Below are 19,712 nucleotides of genomic sequence, written 5' to 3' on the forward strand. Positions count from 1 at the left end.
GCGAACAGAACCACAACAACGGACACCCAAGCTACAAATCTTCAACCAGACTTTTGATGTTATATACTTAACACTACCTCCACTTATTAAATGGCTCTACATAATGAATGCTTTTCCACCTTGTTAACCCATTACCCTTGCCCATTGTTAATTGTCAGTTCTTATCTGATCTGAGTGATGCTCAGCTGAACTTCTTGAATCGCAAAACTCACAACTTAACTCTTTCCTTGCCTGTTTATACCCTATACATGTTCTCATTGGTCTCTTAGGGAAAGTACTTTGAAACTGCAGTATTGGAGGAATTGTATCCAAAATTAAGACATTATTTGGGAGTGAATGGGGAGAAAGTCTTACCTTTTGTTTTTTCCTTCATCCCAAATAAATGTAACTTTTTAACAAATATTAAAGCATTTTTGCATTGGTTCACTAAAAGCTAAAAATCCAAGGTTGTTCTTTAAAGAAAATAAATGTAAATTTTCTTCCTTTTTGAAGATTTGATTGTTACTTTTCATACACTGTCTTAACCGTAGACTTGCACATAGGGTAAGTGGTGATTCTTCGACTATTAGTTTGATTGATGAGCGCTGCCAAGTTATTTGACCGAAGTAGATATCACTGTAATTTTAGGTTTTTAAATAATGCATCTTTTCCACCAAAAAATAGGCTTTGTAATGGTCATATCTTTTCAACAATCCTTCCTTAGTCAAATCGATCAATTGTGAACATTTGTTTTATGGGATGTTGCTTTATGCAAAGTAGCTACTGCATTTATATGTTAAATGATCTAATGGACCGATTTTGGCTTTTCTTGCTCTTAATTTCATTCCTTCAGTCATTTGAATATTAGAATAGGGTGGTAGTATTGGTGGTGGTTCTGGGTGGGATACTGTTTGGAGGGTCCATGCAGACTTGATAGGCGTAAAAGCCTCTACCTGCGCAGTAGAGATTCTATTACTCTGTGCAGTGCGAGATCCTTCTTGAAATTCACCTCCTTGACCAAACTACAACTACCAGTCCCCCAATGCCAATGTCTCCAACTTTGACTGTGTCCGCTATCTTCCTTGTAGCTCTGAAACATCTTAAGACAGTTGTTGTGTAGGGTGTAGGTTTGCTCGCTGAGCTGTAGGTTTGATATCCAGATGTTTCATTACCTGGCTAGGTAACATCACCAGTGGAGACCTCCAAGTGAAGCGAAGTTGTTGTCTCCTGCTTTCTATTTACATCTTTCTCCTGGCTGGGATTCCTGGGGTTTGTGGTGATGTCATTTCCTGTTTATTTTCTGAGGGGTTGATAGATGGCATCTAGATCTATGTGCTTTTTTATGGATTAGAGTGCCAGGCCTCTAGGAATCCTCTGGCATGGCTTTGCTTAGCCTGTCCCAGGATAGATGTGTTGTCCCAGTCGAAATGATGGTTTCTTTTCACTAGCTAGTGGACCTGTGCCTCACCACCCACTTCACTTTCAACAACATAGTCTGCAAACAAACCAATGCCACGCCCATGGGATCTCCGCTATCAGGATTCGTAGCAGAAGCGGTAATGCAAAGGCTAGAACAAACAGCCCTACCAATCATCAAACCAGAAATCTGGGTTCGCTACGTAGATGACACCTTTGTCATCACAATATGAAACAAAATAGAAGAGACATTTAACATCATCAACATCACTTTCGCAGGCATAACGTTCACCAAGGAGGAAGAAACTGACAACAAACTCACATTTCTGGACGTCACAGTATAAAGAAAGGTCAAGGGAGAATTACAAACCTGCATATACAGAAAACCGACAAACACTGACCAAATTCTCAACTACACCAGCAACCATCCCAACACACACAAACGAAGCTGTATCAGAACACTATTCCAACGAGCCACCACACACTGCAGCACAGACAAACTTCGAAAAACAGAGGAGAACCATCTATACGACATATTCAAGAAGAACGGATACTTAAAAACACAGTGCGCAGATTCCTCAAGAACAAACCACGACAAGCAGACAAAACACAGCCAGAAACCCTAATCACCTTACCATATATCAAAGAAGTTTCAGAAATGACAGCCAGATTACTGAGACCCCTCGGAATCCTAGTAGCACACAAACCCACCAACACTCCCAAGCAAAAATTAACAAACTTAAGACCCAGTACAACCCATGGACAAAACCAACGTCATCTATAAAATTCCATGCAAGGACTGCCACAAACACTACGTAGGACAAATAAGAAGAAAGTTAGCCACCAGGATACATGAACACCAGCTAGCCACAAAAAGACACGACCCCCTCTCCCTCATAGTCCTACACACGGATGGAAAAAAAAGCCATCATTTCGACTGGGACAACACATCCATCCTGGGACAGGCTAAGCAAAGACATGCCAGAGAATTCCTAGAGGCCTAGCACTCCAACCACAACGCCATAAACAAGCACATAGATCTAGATGCCATCTATCAACCCCTCAGAAAACAAACAGAAATGACATCACCACAATCCCCAGGAATGCCATCCAGGAGAAAGATATAAATAGAAAGCAGGAGACAACAGCTTTGCTTCACTTGGATGATGTTACCTAGCCAGGTAATGAAACATCTGGATATCAAACCTCGAGCTCAGCGAGCAAACCTACACCCTAAACCTCAACCTGAGCTACAAACCTTGCGACAGTTGTTGTGGTTCTGTTTGCCGAGCTGGGAACTTGTGTTGCAGACGTTTCATTCCTAGGTGACATCCTCAGTGCTTGGGAACCTCCTGTGAAGCGCTGCTGTGATGTTTCCTCTGGCATTTATAGTGATTTGTATTTGCCGCTTCCGGTTGTCAGTTCCAGCTGTCCGCTGCAGTGGCCAGTATATTGGGTCCACGTCGATGTGCTTATTGATTGAATCTGTGGATGAATGCCAGCTCGGCGAACAGAACCACAACAACGAACACCCGAGCTACAAATCTTCTCACAAAATTTGAACATCTTAAGACATTTTTCTACAAAAGCACAGAATGCATTCAAAATGTTGTAGCACCCAATCTAACATCTTACCCATGAAGTTTCGACACCTGTAAGTAAAACATGGAAACAACCAAATTATATTTGCATTACTTAGTGCAGTTACCTCAAAGTCTGTTGCCACTGAATTTCCCAGGCATGAGCATCATAAAACTTAGGTGGATATTGTGGTAAGTTGAACTAAGGAGATAAGAAAAGCATTCATTGTATATAATGAGCATAATGTGAATCAAGTAACATATTTAAAGATGTTACATTCACTCTAGCACATCCTTCAATAGTGCAACCTTTAAACATGGGTGGTATTTGGTAGGCTTATCAGCTTATTGACTTTTGTATCATAACTTAAAATGTAATTTTATCTTGCATGTAAATTTTGTGTTAATGCAATAGACATTTTAACTCCAGGTGTAGAATATCATCAGACGTTCATGCATGACATGTTGTGCAACTTTTACTGTTACGTTGAGACTGTGATCTTAAAACTATTTCAAAGCTATGTAACAAGTAAAGGCACTGGCAATACAAGCGACCGCAAATTTGTGTTTTCATTCTGTGAAATGCTATTGTTCCTTTGCAATTTCAGTATATCTAGTCTGTGCTTAATACCAGATTGCAGATTTGCGCAACACATTGCTCTTGGGAATTCATTGAGGATTGTTATCGGTATGCATCAGACTGGACAATTTAAACAAAATCAGTCTTTTAGAAAAATTCTTGTTTTCCATCGTGAAGCATTTGCATCCAGCAGACATGCATCTGTTCACAGTATAGCTGTTTGAAGGTCTTTCATGGGAAGTTAAACAATTTTAGGTCAGGTTGAAGAGATTTCAGGAAGGCTTTTAGAGCTAGAGAAATTAAATAGCATGGAGGAGGAGTGTTGGGAGAAAACTTATGAACCTATACTCCTAATGGACAGGAGAGGTGGAATGCATCGTAATTGGCATTGGTCAAGTTGCAAAGAAAGAGAAGAGCTGGGATGTGGAGATAAAACAGTTGGAGGGATAGAGCAATGCCATGGCGAACTTATGGATGAGGTTTCATGACATGGGCATTATCTCATTTTTCAAACCTGAAGAGGGCTTTTTTTTTTGGACCGCAAAAGATTTGCAATTGTTTCATGATTTTTATCTTAGGGTTTCAGTTCTTAGTGTGACACCAACAATGTTGACGTGTGTGTCTGTGTGTGTGTCTGTGTGTGTGTGTCCTATGTGGGTGAGACCTTCAGCATTCACAAGTGAATATATAACACATAAAGAATTGCTGAAAATCTGTCACAATTACCCTCAGGTTCTCCTCTTTGGCTACAGTTGAACCGACCGAATCCTTATTTATGCACGGCTAGAGTTTATGCCAGAATTATGGGAGATATTTCAAGTTGTGAAGAAACCCAAGGAAATTCCTGTTACCTGTGGTTTGCATTTTCTGGCATTCTCATTACTGTAAAATTCTGTTCAATATTCAGTGAAAGATTTTACTTAGTGTGTCTGACCTTGTGGAGTTCAGTCAAGTTTTTTTTCAATAACTGCGTTCAGAATTTTCTGTAAGTAAGGAATCCTAGCACATCAGTAAAAGGATGCATGCTCCACTACTACCAAGATTATGGCTTCGGACCACTCTTCCACAATCAGGTTCACTTGTCACAGAGGTACTGAGGTTGCAGGAGGGCATATGGGACTTTTGTCCAGCATTGCAATGCATAAGTTGGTGAAAAAATACATTAACCTAATGTACTTCAATATTATTCCTATTGAGCTTAAAAGAACCTTATTTGATAAAAGACTGCACTTTTTACACACTATTTCTCCAAAGTCCACAACTTAAAAAGAAACTTTATTTGACTTTGTCACATTGACTGAAACTGCTTTTATTTGGATGCATATGCCTGGGTCTCAGCAAAAAGACTAAATTTAGGAAACAATTCTGTGTTTAACAAGTTCAACAATGTATCTTTGGAGGTTACTACTTTAAACTCAAAGCTGGGCTTTTTTCATTTATGCGGTTTTCTATACCTATTTATATTAATTAGAGGTTAAAAACCTTTTAAGTTGTTAGCTGAACCTAATTGTGTTCTCACTGAACATATGCGTGCTTGACAGCCACTAGCATCTCCAGTCTTTCTTTAAGTAGTCTTGGAAGGCTCCGTAAAGCTTGGTATTTATAAAAAGTGTAACTGTAGCCAATTATCTTAACATCTGTTGTTGGGAAAATATTAGTCTATTATGCAAGATGTAATAACATTTGGAAACTTGTAAAATAATCCACCAGTCTGCATGACTTCATGAAGGGCACATGCTTGACAAATATCTCTGACTCTATAATTCTTTGAGACTGTGTAACAAGCAGAATAGATAAAGGGATGTATATGTTTGGATTTCCAGAAGGCATTTGATAAGATGCTATTTAAGTTAGGCTACTTACAAAAGATAAGAACCCATGGTGTTGGGGATAGCGTTGTAGCGTGGATGGAGAATTCTCTAATAGAAGCCGAGATTAGGGCTAAGGGGAGTATTTTCATGATGATAGACTATATCTATTAGAATGTTCGGGGATCAATTCTCAGACTGCAATTATTTAAAATATTTATATGAATGATTTGGATCAGGTCAGTGAATGTACAATAGCCAAGTTTGCAGATGATACACAAATCGATCAAGTCCAGGTAGTGAGGATGAAACACAGTCTGCAAAAGGATATAAACAAATTGTAAGTTTGATTATCAATGAGAGGTTAAATGTTTTGGCTGGAAGAATAGCGGGACTGAATATTTAAATGGAGAAAGATTGTGGAAAGTTACTGCACAGAGATGTTTGGGAATGATCGTGCATAAATTTACAAAACGTAAGCATCCAAATTCGGTAGGTAATAAGGAAGACGAATGTTGCCATATATTTCAAATGAAATGGAATGTCAAAATAAGGAAGTCTTCCTATCACTGTACAAGGTACTGGTCAGATCACACTAAGAATACTGCTAACAGTTTTGATCCCCTTACCTAAAGAAAGGTTTGCTGTCATTGCAGGCAATCTAGAGATTCAGAAAATGGAGGGATTTTCTTAGGAGAAAAGGTTGAGGATAATGAACTTCTACACATCAGAGTGTAGAAGCTTGAGAGGTGACCTTATTAAAACATAAAGGATTTGACTCAGTAGATGCAGACTGGTTGTTTCCTTGAATCCAGGACCAGAGGGTATAGCTTCAGGATAAGAGGTCATCCATGTAAGAAAGAGATGAGGAGGAATTTCTTAAGTTTATTAATCTGTGCAAGTCTTTGCCATTGAAGTGCTATAGAGGCTGGATGATTGGCCATGTTCAAGTTGAGAAATTTATCATCTAAGGAAAAGGCAGGCAAGTAGGGGTCAGGATTGAGATCAGCTATAATATCTTTGAATGGTGGAGCAGACTCAGTAGGCTGAATGCGCAGACTTCTCTTTTGCCTTCTGGTCAAAGGGCTCAAGCAAGTGATTAAGTAGCTGTACCAAAACAAAATATTCAGATGCTGGAAATGTAAATAAAAACTAGCCCAGCTGCATCTGTTGAGAGAGATTTCAGGTTTCAGGTAGGTGACTCTGCGTCAGAACAGTTCACACAAAAGGTCAACAACATGGAATGTTGGCGTTCTTTCGCCACAAATGCTACTCTACCTGCTGATCATTACCAATGATTCCTGTTTTGATTATGTTACTGAAGTTGAAATAACTGTGATCATGATCCAAGAAATCACTTTTTATACTTTTTAAAACTTTTTATACTTTAAATATTTATGCGTTTATTCAACTTTACGCATTTTGGGGAGGAAAACTAATATGATCGTGTGACTTGAGGCTGTGGCTTCATCCTGTCCTAATGTAGCCAAATCATCTTTTTGGAGCAACTTCAGCCTGGATGCCATGGTACTCTCTTCTTGATTTAATTTAATGTATTTTTCTTTCAGTGAAGAAGATAAAGAAGATGAAAAGGATAAGAAAGTATGGTATTACAGTTCAAAGGTACAGTTGGCTGAACTAATTGAATCTTTGGACAAAGAATACTGGGAATATGACCTGTGCAGAATACTGGAAGAAATGCGTGATGAAATTCATCGGCATATGGACATTACAGAAGAATTGACGAATAAAGTTCGTGGCAATAATAAATCTTGTCTTAGTGCAGCTAATGGTAAGTGAAGTTGATTTGAAGATTGCTGATGTACGTCTGTTTCTTGGATTTAAAATTGTCAGTTGATGCTCTTCTGTCATATCCATTACAGAATAAATACAGGATGCTTTGTTCACTTGTTAAATGCAGACCTGTTGGACACTGGGGACAACCGAATGGCATACTGGCAAATTTTGTCTATTGTAGATTGTGTTAGTGTAGATCAGGATATTAAGTCTTGAGCAGACACAAAATTGGTGTGGCGATGCAACCAATGATGGTCCAACCAAACAGCACCCTCTTTTCAAGCGTATAAATTAAGTTCAAGTCAGTTTCTTGCACCCTAGTCCTGATGAGTGCATGATTAAAAAAAAACAATAATTTCTTGTCTCTTTTAACCATGTTTAACCTCTGTGCTACCGAGCAATTATTTGTTATATTAAATTGATTTTTTGCTGAATTATAGCAGTGATCTAAAAGATGATCATTAGCTATTGCAATCAGTTAATAGATGACCTCTGGATTCAGTGTGGAAGCTGATCAACTATGCATCCTTTTTAATTTGTCATGTATTCAGTTACAGCAAAATATTTTGGGAGTTGTTCAATTACATTATCCATGTTTGAGGAAATAAAAGTTGTTTCGATCCTTGATTCGTATTGCTGTGTGCGACTAAATATTTTAATAAGATCAATTTTTGCCATGTCTTCATAAGAAAAAATAATTTTGGCTACTGAAGTTGTTGAATTTATTCTCAGCTGCAGTTTAATTGGTATTGAATGGTTGTTGTTTCTGCTATCAAACTGTTCAGTGTGTCAATATCTTGAAATTCACAAGCTAAGCAAGAGTTGGTGTTAGCCATCAACTCTGAACCATGGCAACTGTTTCAACTGGACATACTTCATCAATGTGGCTTGAAATATTAGCCTTTTTGAGATGAAACTGAGATGTTCAGAATGTTCTCATTTCATATGCAAAGTCCCTGAAATGCAATAAGCATATTGGGGTTGTTGATAGTTTTGTGTTGCTTGTTTCTTCTTTAAATATTCTGCAACTCTTGATTTAGTCAGCAAGGTTTACTAGATCTGTCTGTGTATAAATAATAAAATATCCTGCATAGTTTGATTGCTGGAAATGATCACTTTTAGATCTACTTTTGATAGATAATGAAGAATTAAATTGTATGGCAAATACCATAGTTTTCGTCCATGCTTACAAAACAATGGCAGACATTTATAGGCACAAATGTGAGTTTATTTTGCACTGATATCTTGCACTTTGAAGCCCTGATGAAGGGCTCTGGCCCGAAACGTCGAGTTTCCTGTTCCTTGGATGCTGCCTGGCCTGCTGTGCTTTAACCAGCAACACATTTTCAGCTCTGATCTCCAGCATCTGCAGACCTCACTTTTTACTCTTTGAAGTGGATTGTTTGTTTAATCTTACTCAAATCTGATTTTTTTCCCCCCTATTCCAAGTAGCATTCCAATTATTGAGAAAATATGTAAAAGATCCCTTCAGGCCTTTGATGCCAGGTTCAGTAAGACTTGAGTTGGATTTTCTATTCCTTTTTCTCTTGTTTCTTCTTGACAAAATCACTTAACTACTCAGTCAGCACCTATTTTGGTACTTCTCTCCACAGTCCCCATCCTGAAATTACACTATCCTGCCATTGATTCTCTACCTGGGAACCATCCTTTGAGGAAGGTTAAGGTGAGAACCCATATCCCCCTTCAGTAGTGCAGCTTGTTAGTATACATCCAGCTTTGCTGCCAACTCATTTTGATTTTGGTTATTTGAATTATTTGTCATTAGCAATCTTAACTTGGTTTGCCTGTTGTGGCACTAATGCTACTGCATGCAGATTAGTCTTGGCAGAGATTAAATGTAGCACAATTGGGATTTCAATAGTTATGATGTCATGTGCTATACTTAACTGGTGTGGTAAAGAGCTTATCAAGCCATGATGGCGAGGGAAATCACTGTGGGAAGGGTTTGCGTGAGTATGAGGATTAATAAAAGTAATCAATGAAACCTTAATTATTCACTAATTTTTGTTTTCTGCTGATGCATTCCTTCCATTGCACTTAAGCAGTGTACATATGTATACTCTTTCGAGTAAAAAATGAGGTCTGCAGATGCTGGAGATCACAGCTGCAAATGTGTTGCTGGTCAAAGCACAGCAGGCCAGGCAGCATCTCAGGAATAGAGAATTCGACGTTTCGAGCATAAGCCCTTCATCAGGAATAAGCGAGAGAGAGCCAAGCAGGCTAAGATAAAAGGTAGGGAGGAGGGACTTGAGGGAGGGGCGATGGAGGTGGGATAGGTGGAAGGAGGTCAAGGTGAGGGTGATAGGCCGGAGTGGGGTGGGGGCGGAGAGGTCAGGAAGAGGATTGCAGGTTAGGAGGGCGGTGCTGAGTTGAGGGAACCGACTGAGACAAGGTGGGGGGAGGGGAAATGAGGAAACTGGAGAAATCTGAATTCATACCTTGTGGTTGGAGGGTTCCCAGGCGGAAGATGAGGCGCTCCTCCTCCAGCCGTCGTGTCGTTGTGTTCTGCCGGTGGAGGAGTCCAAGGGCCTGCATGTCCTCGGTGGAGTGGGAGGGAGAGTTAAAGTGTTGAGCCACGGGGTGATTGGGTTGGTTGGTTCGGGCGGCCCGGAGGTGTTCTCTGAAGCGTTCCGCAAGTAAGCGGCCTGTCTCACCAATATAGAGGAGGCCACATCGGGTGCAGCGGATGCAATAGATGATGTGTGTGGAGGTACAGGTGAACTTCCCGCTCCTCCGCCCTTGAGCCCCGCTCCTCCAACCGCCACCAAGACAGAACCCCACTGGTTCTCACCTATCACCCCACCAACCTCCGCATACAACGTATCATCCGCCGCCATTTCCGCCACCTCCAAACGGACCCCACCACCAAGGATATATTTCCCTCCCCTCCCCTATCAGCGTTCCGCAAGGACCACTCCCTTCGTGACTCCCTCGTCAGATCCACACCCCCCACCAACCCAACCTCCACCCCCGGCACCTTCCCCTGCAACCGCAGGAAATGTAAAACTTGCGCCCACACCTCCACACTCACTTCCCTCCAAGGCCCCAAGGGATCCTTCCATATCTGCCACAAGTTCACCTGTACCTCCACACACATCATCTATTGCATCCGCTGCACCCGATGTGGCCTCCTCTATATTGGTGAGACAGGCCGCTTACTTGCGGGCCGCTTACTTGCGGAACGCTTCAGAGAACACCTCCGGGCCGCCCGAACCAACCAACCCAATCACCCCGTGGCTCAACACTTTAACTCTCCCTCCCACTCCACCGAGGACATGCAGGTCCTTGGACTCCTCCACCGGCAGAACACAACTACACGACAGCTGGAGGAGGAGCGCCTCATCTTCCGCCTGGGAACCCTCCAACCACAAGGTATGAATTCAGATTTCTCCAGTTTCCTCATTTCCCCTCCCCCCACCTTGTCTCAGTCGGTTCCCTCAACTCAGCACCGCCCTCCTAACCTGCAATCCTCTTCCTGACCTCTCCGCCCCCACCCCACTCCGGCCTATCACTCTCACCTTGACCTCCTTCCACCTATCCCACCTCCATCGCCCCTCCCCCTAGTCCCTCCTCCCTACCTTTTATCTTAGCCTGCTTGGCTCTCTCTCTCTTATTCCTGATGAAGGGCTTATGCTCGAAACGTCGAATTCTCTATTCCTGAGATGCTGCCTGGCCTGCTGTGCTTTGACCAGCAACACATTTGCAGCTTACATATGTATACTACCTACAATTTCCTATAGAGATACAAATCATTGGGGGACTCATTTTAACAAAGCATGTTGCAGCCATATTCATGATAACAACACTCAAAGTAGATCAGTTTGTTAAACAATGGCTTTAATATATTAACACTTTTTAAAAAAAAACTTTTTTCTCTAAACCACATGTCCCTCCCCAAAACAAAAACAATCTACAATTAGGTCTGTTTACGACCAAATGCTTCAAAGTGTTACTAAGAAGTTATAGTTAACGTGAATAACATTTATGAGGCATTGGGACAGTTTACTCCTTTTGGCATATCTATCACTTTATAGTCACTGAGTTAATATATAGAAATAGGTGAATAATGTAAATCTCTCTAGACTACTGAAAGAAGTTCCTAAAAGAAAGTATCAACAGCTCCCCCTGTTGCTATATAGTTGTAATTATTTCCTACAGCACCCATCTTTGAAGTCCCTGAGAGAGAAAATTTATTCACTGCTTACTATTTAAAAGTTCACTCTAAATTACAAACAAATTGGGAATTTCATTTTGCCAATTTGGGTGGATTCAAACTAAGTAACTGAAAAACCGCATAGATGACCTAGTGTTAACCGAGGCATCAGAAATGGCACCTGCTCTTCTTTGATACTGTAACATTCTCCCCACTGAACATGGGAACTTATGCCAAAATTAGAATAGCTGTCCATAGACTGTTTGAGTCGTAGCTGGATACACATTCACTAAATCATATTGAAGTCAGTGTCTCATATTCTCTCCATTGTGGTCATGTCCTATTTCACTGACAGCTCAGACCCAGTCGAAGTAGTGGCACAACAGTGTATCTTGGTAATGCCTGCCTCTAGGAGTCCTCAAAATGGTTTCAGACCCCTTGAAGTTTCATGGTATCATGTCAAGCACAGCAGGGAAAGCCCTTGCTGATTATCAATAACAGCCCTCTTTCAGCTGAATCAGTGTTTCATGATGTTGAATACCACTTGGAATGAATACAGGGTGAAGAAATGAAACAACGTATTCATCACTGGAAGTGGAGTTTGAGTTTCATACTGGCTCAGTGTGACTACATTGGTCAAGCTTTGAAGGAAATGTTTTGCCAAATTGAGGCTGTAAAAGCTGTTGAATCTATTTTTCTAATCAACCTGTTTTTACATGTGGGACTTTACTGGTGGGACTTGAACCTGGTCTAAGGATAGGGATATTGCCTCGGCCTCTGTACCACAAGAGCCAAAAGGCAGTTAACTTACAAAAGCATTGAATGGCATAAACGCTGAGTCTTAGCATCCCAGTTGTCGTATTGAAGGCTTACATTTCAGAGCGAGATGTGCTGCAGCAGCACAGTTGCAAGACTGATCCCTACCTAACGTGGTAAGTTGCCCAGACATATTTTATCCTTCCAAAAAGCTGAATAAATCCAATCTGGCCGATAATTCTGCATCAGCAAGGCGAAGGAAGGTGTCAATACAACCGGGACATTTTGCACCAAAAGTCTTTACTCACTTATGCAACAAACCATGAATGGATGGACACAGTACAACAAGCCATAGATATTAGACAGTGACAAACACAGAAAATGAAAAAAACTGACAACACAGAAGCATGGATAAAAGACTTAACTGACCGACCCTTCACACTGAAAAAGCCATTTTAATAAGAGGATTAAATTAACTACCAGGATGTGAACAAGATAGATTTCTTAGCAGCATTAGAAACAACACTAAAAGACAACCAACACTCAGAAGAAACCCAGGAAACCATCAGACAGATAGTCGCACCAACATTCAGCAGAATAAAGGAAGGGGAAACACTCCACACACAAAGGAAAGCACTGGAAAGACTAAAAAAAGGTAAAAACATTGTTATCCTACCTGCAGACAAAAGGAAGCTTGACAGTCATTCTAAATCGAAGAGACTACTTTGAAAAAGCAAACTCACTACGTACAGATACCAACACTTAACAACAAGTGGCAATAGACCTGACCCCACAACTAGAGAACCAAATCACAGCCCTACTCAAAAAAACTTCGGAAATCTGGAGAAACAAATAAGACCGACTTCCAAAAAATGAAACCAGACGAATCCAACATACCACGCTTCTATGGATTGCCTAAAATTCACAAACCAGGAGCCCCCCTCAGACCCATAGTCTCACTGCCTGGAACACCAACTTACATATTGGCCAAGGAGCTACATGAAAGACTAAAACGCTTAGTAGAAGACTCACGCCACTCCATCCGCTCCATCTAAGAATTCCTGAAGACCATCAAAAACAATAAGAAGAGGATGAAATAATGGTCTCCTTTGTAACAACCCTGTTTACATCAATCAACATTAACCTGGCCAAGGAAACACTGACTACACTATTAGGAGACCCAAAGACACAATCACCAAACACCACTAACTTCAACAAACTAGTGGACCTATGCCTTACCACCCACTTCACCTTGAACAATAAAACCTACAGACAAACCAACAAAACACCCATGAGATCTCCGATATCAGGGTTCTTAGCAGGGGCAGTAATGCAGAGACTTAAACAAACAACTCTGCCAACCATCCAACCCAAACTTTGGCTCCACTATGTGGATGACACCTTTATCATCACTGAATGAGACAAATTAGAGGAAATCTTCAAGACCATCAATAATACCCTTACTGGAATCAAATTCACTGAAGAGGAGGAAAAGAACAACAAACTGCCATTCCTAGATGTCACAGTAGAGTGAACAGCCAATGGAGAACTTCAAACCAGCATTTTCAGAAAAACAACCCATACAGGCCAAATATTGAACTTCAGAAGCAATCACTCCAACATCCACAAACTTAGCTGCATCAGAGCATTATTTCAACGAGCCAACACACACTGCGGCACAGAGGAACTACTTTTTTAAAAAAAAACTTTTTTCTCTAAACCACATGTCCCTCCCCAAAACAAAAACAATCTACAATTAGGTCTGTTTACGACCAAATGCTTCAAAGTGTTACTAAAAAGTTATAGTTAACGTGAATAACATTTATGAGGCATTGGGACAGTTTACTCCTTTTGGCATATCTATCACTTTATAGCAAAGGAAAATCACCTTTACTGTGTATTCAAAAGGAATGGATACCCAAAGAACACAGTCCACGATTTCTTAGCAACAAACCCAAACAAACAGACAGAACATGTCCAGAAACCCTAGCCACTCATCCCTATGTCAAAGACATCTCGGAAATGACTGCCAGACTACTCGGACCCTGGTAGCTCACAATCCCACCAACACACTAAAACAGCAGCTAATGAATTTGAAAGACCCTATACAAACAACAAGCAAAACTAATATCATTTACAAAATACTGTGCAAGGACTTACAAACATTACGTTGCACAAGCAGACAGAAAACTGGCCACCAGCATACGTGAACACCAACTAGCCACAAAAAGACATGACCCTCTCTCACTCGTACCCTTATGTACAGATGAGGAAGGACATAACTTCAACTGGGACAACACATCCATCCGAGGACAAGCCAAACAAAGACATGCACAAGAATTTCTAGAAGCACGGCATTCCACCTGGAACACTCTCAACAAACACATTGAGTTAGACTCAATCTACCACCCCCTGAGCAAAGGAACAGGAAGTGACTTCACCATAGGAAATGACATGGCCAACCCAAGGACACCCAAACATATTAATAGAAAGCAGGAATTTTCAGCAGTGCTTCGACTGAGTCACTGAAGATCCTACCAAGTAGGATAACTAAGGATCTGGAAGTGAACCTTCAAGCTCAATGAGCAAACCTACATCCATGTCCTTGACAGTGTTAGCTAGTCTTCTGAGTCATTCAGCTCCAGATAATGTTGCAGCTTTGATCGCAACTTAAGCAAAAGAGCATAATTTCAAAGCAATACTCCTCTTGAAATACAGGTAACATTTGATTAAGGGCAATGCCTAACAGCCTGAATAAAATTGAAATCACTGATAATAGGGCCATCATACCTAATACAGAAAAATGCTTTTGGTTGGTGGAGACCAGTCTCTTCAGCATCAAAACAATGCTGCTGTAGTTCCTTTGAGTAATGTCTTAGCCAAAACTATCTTGTTCTTCAATGACCTTTGCCACAACAGAAGCTCAGGAATGGGGATGTTCAATGATTGCATTGTTGTGTATGAGATATTGAAGCAGTCTTTACTAATATGATGCAAGAATGGATAAAATTCTGGGTTGGGCAGCAGTATGTCATCTATAAGACATATTGCAGATGTATATCAAGACTCCTTTCGCGGGTGTCTTCCAAAGCTACAACTTGTACCACCTGAATAAAAAGGTGATGAACGAGGACAGTAGCTGCATCAGATTACTACAGTTTTAAAGTTTCCTTCTTAGTCAAACCCAAGCTTGGAGGTGTTTTGCAATTCTTTAACTTCATTGCAGGACCTGCTACATGAGATGGATTGCAATGGTTCAAAAAGGTGGTTCACCAGTACCTTCTGAAAGGCAATGAGGGATGCGTAATTAACGCTGCCCTGGATAGCTAAGCTCTCGCTCCAAAACTCTAAATAAAATGCTGAAGTCAAGCTTTAATATAGCTCTTTTCACTGCTTCAGTTATTCACAGTTACTCTAAAGTGCTTTTTGGGGAATGAAGTAGTTTTTGGTACAATCTCTGCTGTAATGTAGGAAACGCAACAGACAAACTGTATGTGGCACGGTTCCACAAACACCAATGTGATGAGTAGATAATCCATTCTAGTATTGTTGATTGAAGCGTAAATATTAGATCAGCCAATAGAGAGAACATCTATAGTGTCCTTGGAAACTTCATTTTTTCTTGCACCTATTGGTCTTTGGTTAGGTGTCTCATCTGAAAAGTGTTATGTAATTTTGACAATGCAGCTTTTGCACAGCATGGTGCTGAGTCTCAGTCTAGATTATGTCAAGGAGTGAAACTTCAACCCATGACTTTTATACACTGACAGTATTGGCAACTGAATCACAACGAAAAAAAAATGGTATTATGCTCCAGTGAGCTATCCAACACCATAAGTAGTAGGTATTTCTAAGTTTTTAAATTTATACATTAGGTTTTATGTAGGTAAATTTAAGAGATCAGATGTAGCCTCATATGAGATTGGAACTGGAGAATTCTCGTCAGCCGGATGTCTGTTATTAGTTTAACCGAGGTGTTGTCACCTTTCAAATTCTACCATACTTCTATACATGTGGCTCTGGAGTGAATTCAGACTACCACCTAATGAAGGAACGAAGCTCTGAAAGCTAATGTGCTTCCAATTAAACCTGTTGGACTATAACCTGGTGATGTGTGATTTTTAACAGACTACTCCAGATATTGAACATGAGTGAATATAAATACATTCACTTTTGTGACTTGAGTGGTCTCCAGGTCTAATATGCTCATTGTCAGATTCCAAGTCAAAGTAGCTTTGCTTTGGATGGCCACATGTCCTGTAAACTCAAAAACCCTACTTTGAAAGAAATATTTTTCCAAGCTAGAGTTGAAGTAAACTTTATTTTTAATGAATTGATTGCCATTAAAGATGAAATGTTGCAGCAGTTCTCTACTGAAAATGTTGATAGAATTTAAAGGTCAAGACTGGCCTTAATAGGAATGCCTTGAAGGATTTATGGAAGAATGTTAACGTTGCCATGAGATTTGCCTGGTGAGGCCTAGATAAAGCTTAAGGGGTTTGGCAGCTGGGCACTCTGGTATTTTCCACTTAATTTGTTCATGAATCTTTATCTTAATTGTGTTTTCTTTCAGTTTTATTAATTATCCCCAATATTTTGTTCCTTAATCTTATTTGTAACATTTCTGAAACTTATATTGTCCGCATCCTTCCTTTACCTATCTCACTCCCCCAAAGGTTAGTTATTCTTTTTGTTTCCAGTTTGTTTTTTCTTCAATAGTTTTCTTTTCTCCCCTTTCATGTTCATTTAGGAATTGGGGACTCCATGGAGCCAGGCTGGGGAGAATTGCAGGTTGTGGGAACTCTGAAACAAGCTCCTACGCAACAAGGCGGTAGGCAACACTCTACAAACTAATCTTGAGAGCATTGGGTTACTTGCAAATTATTTTGGCATGATCATTTGATCACTTGGCCATGCGCCACAATGAATGTTTTTTTTCCCCCAAGATGAAGCAAGGAATGACTTGAATTTTGTTTGAATTTTGTCTTTTTTTAATGTGAGGGAATAAGTCGAGGTGAAGAGAGCAAAGTTTCACAGTAGTAAGACTTGAACTAATGTCTGGAAGATAACTGGGCAATGTTCAGAAAAGACTGTTAGCTTTTTAACAGTTGCATTTATATCGCACCTTTCACCATTTAAGATGTTCCAAAGTACTTTAAAGCGGATAGTGTTTTGAAGTGTAGTTACTTTAGTTGTTTGGAAGTACAGAACTTGAGTATAGCTGTATAAAGGACATATTTTTTAAGCTTTTTGTTTTACATTCATCAGGCAAATTTGCAAGAAATTTCAAAATGAATGAAAAAGAGCAATTATAGGAAAGTGCTGATTGTTTGGAAAATCTCTTCTGGTAGAAATGTTGTCTTGGAGAATGTATCAGTTAATGATGACTGACTGTTAACCACCATGTTTGCTTTAACTTTTAAACAGGGCAAATTAACTTTGGTCTGTGCATTGCTCTGAGAAATGAACCAGAGAATGGATGTCATCTATTTTGCTACATCACAATAGGCAGTTTGTACTCATGTAATTTCTGTCTGCAAAGAGCAGGGCCCTGTGTATTAATGCATTTAGCTTTTAATGCATACAGATATGCCAAACTGCAAGCCTGAATGATCCTTTTGTAATGTAGGAAATGTGCAAGCCAGCAAGCTTTCACAACAGGGGTGAATAATAAAATACTGATTTAAGGATTGATCAGTTGAGGGATAAATATTGACTGAATGATTGGGATAAGCACCATCGTTGCTCTTCAGACCAATGCTGTATTTTATCCTCCATAGATAGATGTTTAATATCTTATCCAAAAGATGACAGCCCTGAAATTGAAGCAGACTTTGAGAATGGCACTGGTAGGTTTTAGTGTTCAAGTTTCTTAAGTGGGACTTTAAGCTACAATCTCCTTACTAAAGTGAATATGCTACCAACTGCCTAATAGTTGAACCCATTGGAAGTTAGATCATCCATTTTAATTTTGAAGATAAATCCTTGAAACTATGAAAGCTATTGAAGTAGCTGAGGGCATGCAAAGTTAACATTTATCAGTAGCTAAATAATATTGGACCCTTTCTTTCATGTCAAGTTATGGCAAGGCAATTACAGATTGATTGTGAATCCCTAATTGTACTTGAGAAGGAGCTGTGAGTTTTCCTGATGCAATGTGGAGTCCTTAGCATAATAAAGTTCTTACTGCATAGAAAAAGATGCTTCGACCAATTGTGTCTGTGGCAGTCATCAAATATTCATCTGTTCCAATCCCATTTTCCAATACTTTACCTGTAGTCTTGTATGCCCAGGAGTTTCATCTTTATTGTGTTGATGGTTCCTTCCCTAAACACCCTTGAGGTAATATGTACCAGACACCTACAATCCTCAGGATGAAAGACGTTTTCTTCAAATTCAATCTAAATCTCCTTCTCAATTTAAAACTCTGTCAGTGGATATTGATTGCTTGACTAAGGAAAAGGCTTCTCCACATCTACCTTGTCTGCACCCCTCAAAGTTTGTATACCTTGATCAGATACCCTTCCCCTTCCCTGTTCTCAAGAAAACAGCCATAGCCTATTTAGTCTCTTTTTGTGGCTGAATTGCTACAGCTCAAGCAAAATCCAGGTGAATCTCACATGTACCCTTTCTAATGTAGATATAATCACAGTGCTGTTTGGTTGTGAACAGCTAAGTTTTGAGGAAGCAGTATTGCAGAAATGGTCTATATTTCCAAGTTGGAATGGTAGATCACTTGGAGGGAAATCAGAGGCTTTGATGTTCTCACATGCTTGCTCCTCTTGTTTCTCCTGATGGAAGAGGTTGTATTTTTGAAGATGCTATTGAAGTACTCTTAGCAAGTTGGTACCTTGCACCTAGAAGATGGCTTTGATTCCTAACACTGGTGATAGTGAGGGATTAAATACTGTTTATAGTTGGAGTGCTGATTAATTGGGCTGCTTTACCTTGGATGATTGAGTTTCTCAGTTGTTATTGGCGTTGTTGTGATACAGGCAAGTGAAGAGTATTTTGTCATACTCCGATTCCACTCTCGATGTTCAAGTGAATTGACGTTTCGGGCATAAGTGACTATGTTCTCACTTTCTCCTGTTCCTTTGCTGCCTGACCTGCTGTGCTTTTCCAGCAACACATTTTTAAGCTCTGATCTCCAGCATCTGCAGTCATCACTTTCTCCAAGCTTGTTCAAGTCAGTTGATCAGTTAGTTGTTGTAGCATTCACAACCTCCTGAGTTGTTGTTGAAACCACAATGTTTATTAGGATGTCTAATTAAGTTTCTGGTCAATGCTAACCTGTATAACCTGCTTGTATACAGTCCAGGCATTTCTACTGTAAGGCAGCGATCACCCAGTGTGCACTGCCACGAGTATGCTATGAAATTTTGTGCAAAGCTAATGAAAATCCTGATGAAGAGCTTATGCTCGAAATGTCGACTTTCCTGCCTCGGCTGTTGCCTGACCGGCTGTGCTTTTCCAGTGTCTCACTTTTCGATAATGGAATCAATGCAAAATAAACATCATTTAATCTTAAGTAATATTCCACCCAATCAAAATTACAGTGCATAAAGCTTGTGAAACTTAATCAAGTTAAAAGCTTGGTATCGGCCTTTTGATCCTCAAAC

General features: G+C 40.1%; 1 protein-coding gene across 14 annotated transcripts in view; it reads left to right on the plus strand.

Annotated features, from left to right (window-relative positions):
- Positions 1 to 19,712, plus strand: part of bptf (bromodomain PHD finger transcription factor) — a 152,647-nt gene that overhangs the window by 28,647 nt on the left and 104,288 nt on the right. For 9 of the 14 annotated variants that reach the window (XM_060844739.1, XM_060844746.1, XM_060844740.1 and 6 more), the window contains exons 3-4: positions 6,932 to 7,155; positions 16,841 to 16,921. In XM_060844739.1, coding sequence (XP_060700722.1) covers positions 6,932 to 7,155; positions 16,841 to 16,921 — 305 coding nt within the window. The remainder of the gene's footprint in view (positions 1 to 6,931; positions 7,156 to 16,840; positions 16,922 to 19,712) is intronic. The other 5 variants (XM_060844744.1, XM_060844751.1, XM_060844753.1 and 2 more) reach the window with 1 other exon arrangement.

The sequence above is a fragment of the Hemiscyllium ocellatum genome, chromosome 25 (assembly GCF_020745735.1).
Source record: "Hemiscyllium ocellatum isolate sHemOce1 chromosome 25, sHemOce1.pat.X.cur, whole genome shotgun sequence".
Classification (NCBI taxonomy): domain Eukaryota; kingdom Metazoa; phylum Chordata; class Chondrichthyes; order Orectolobiformes; family Hemiscylliidae; genus Hemiscyllium; species Hemiscyllium ocellatum.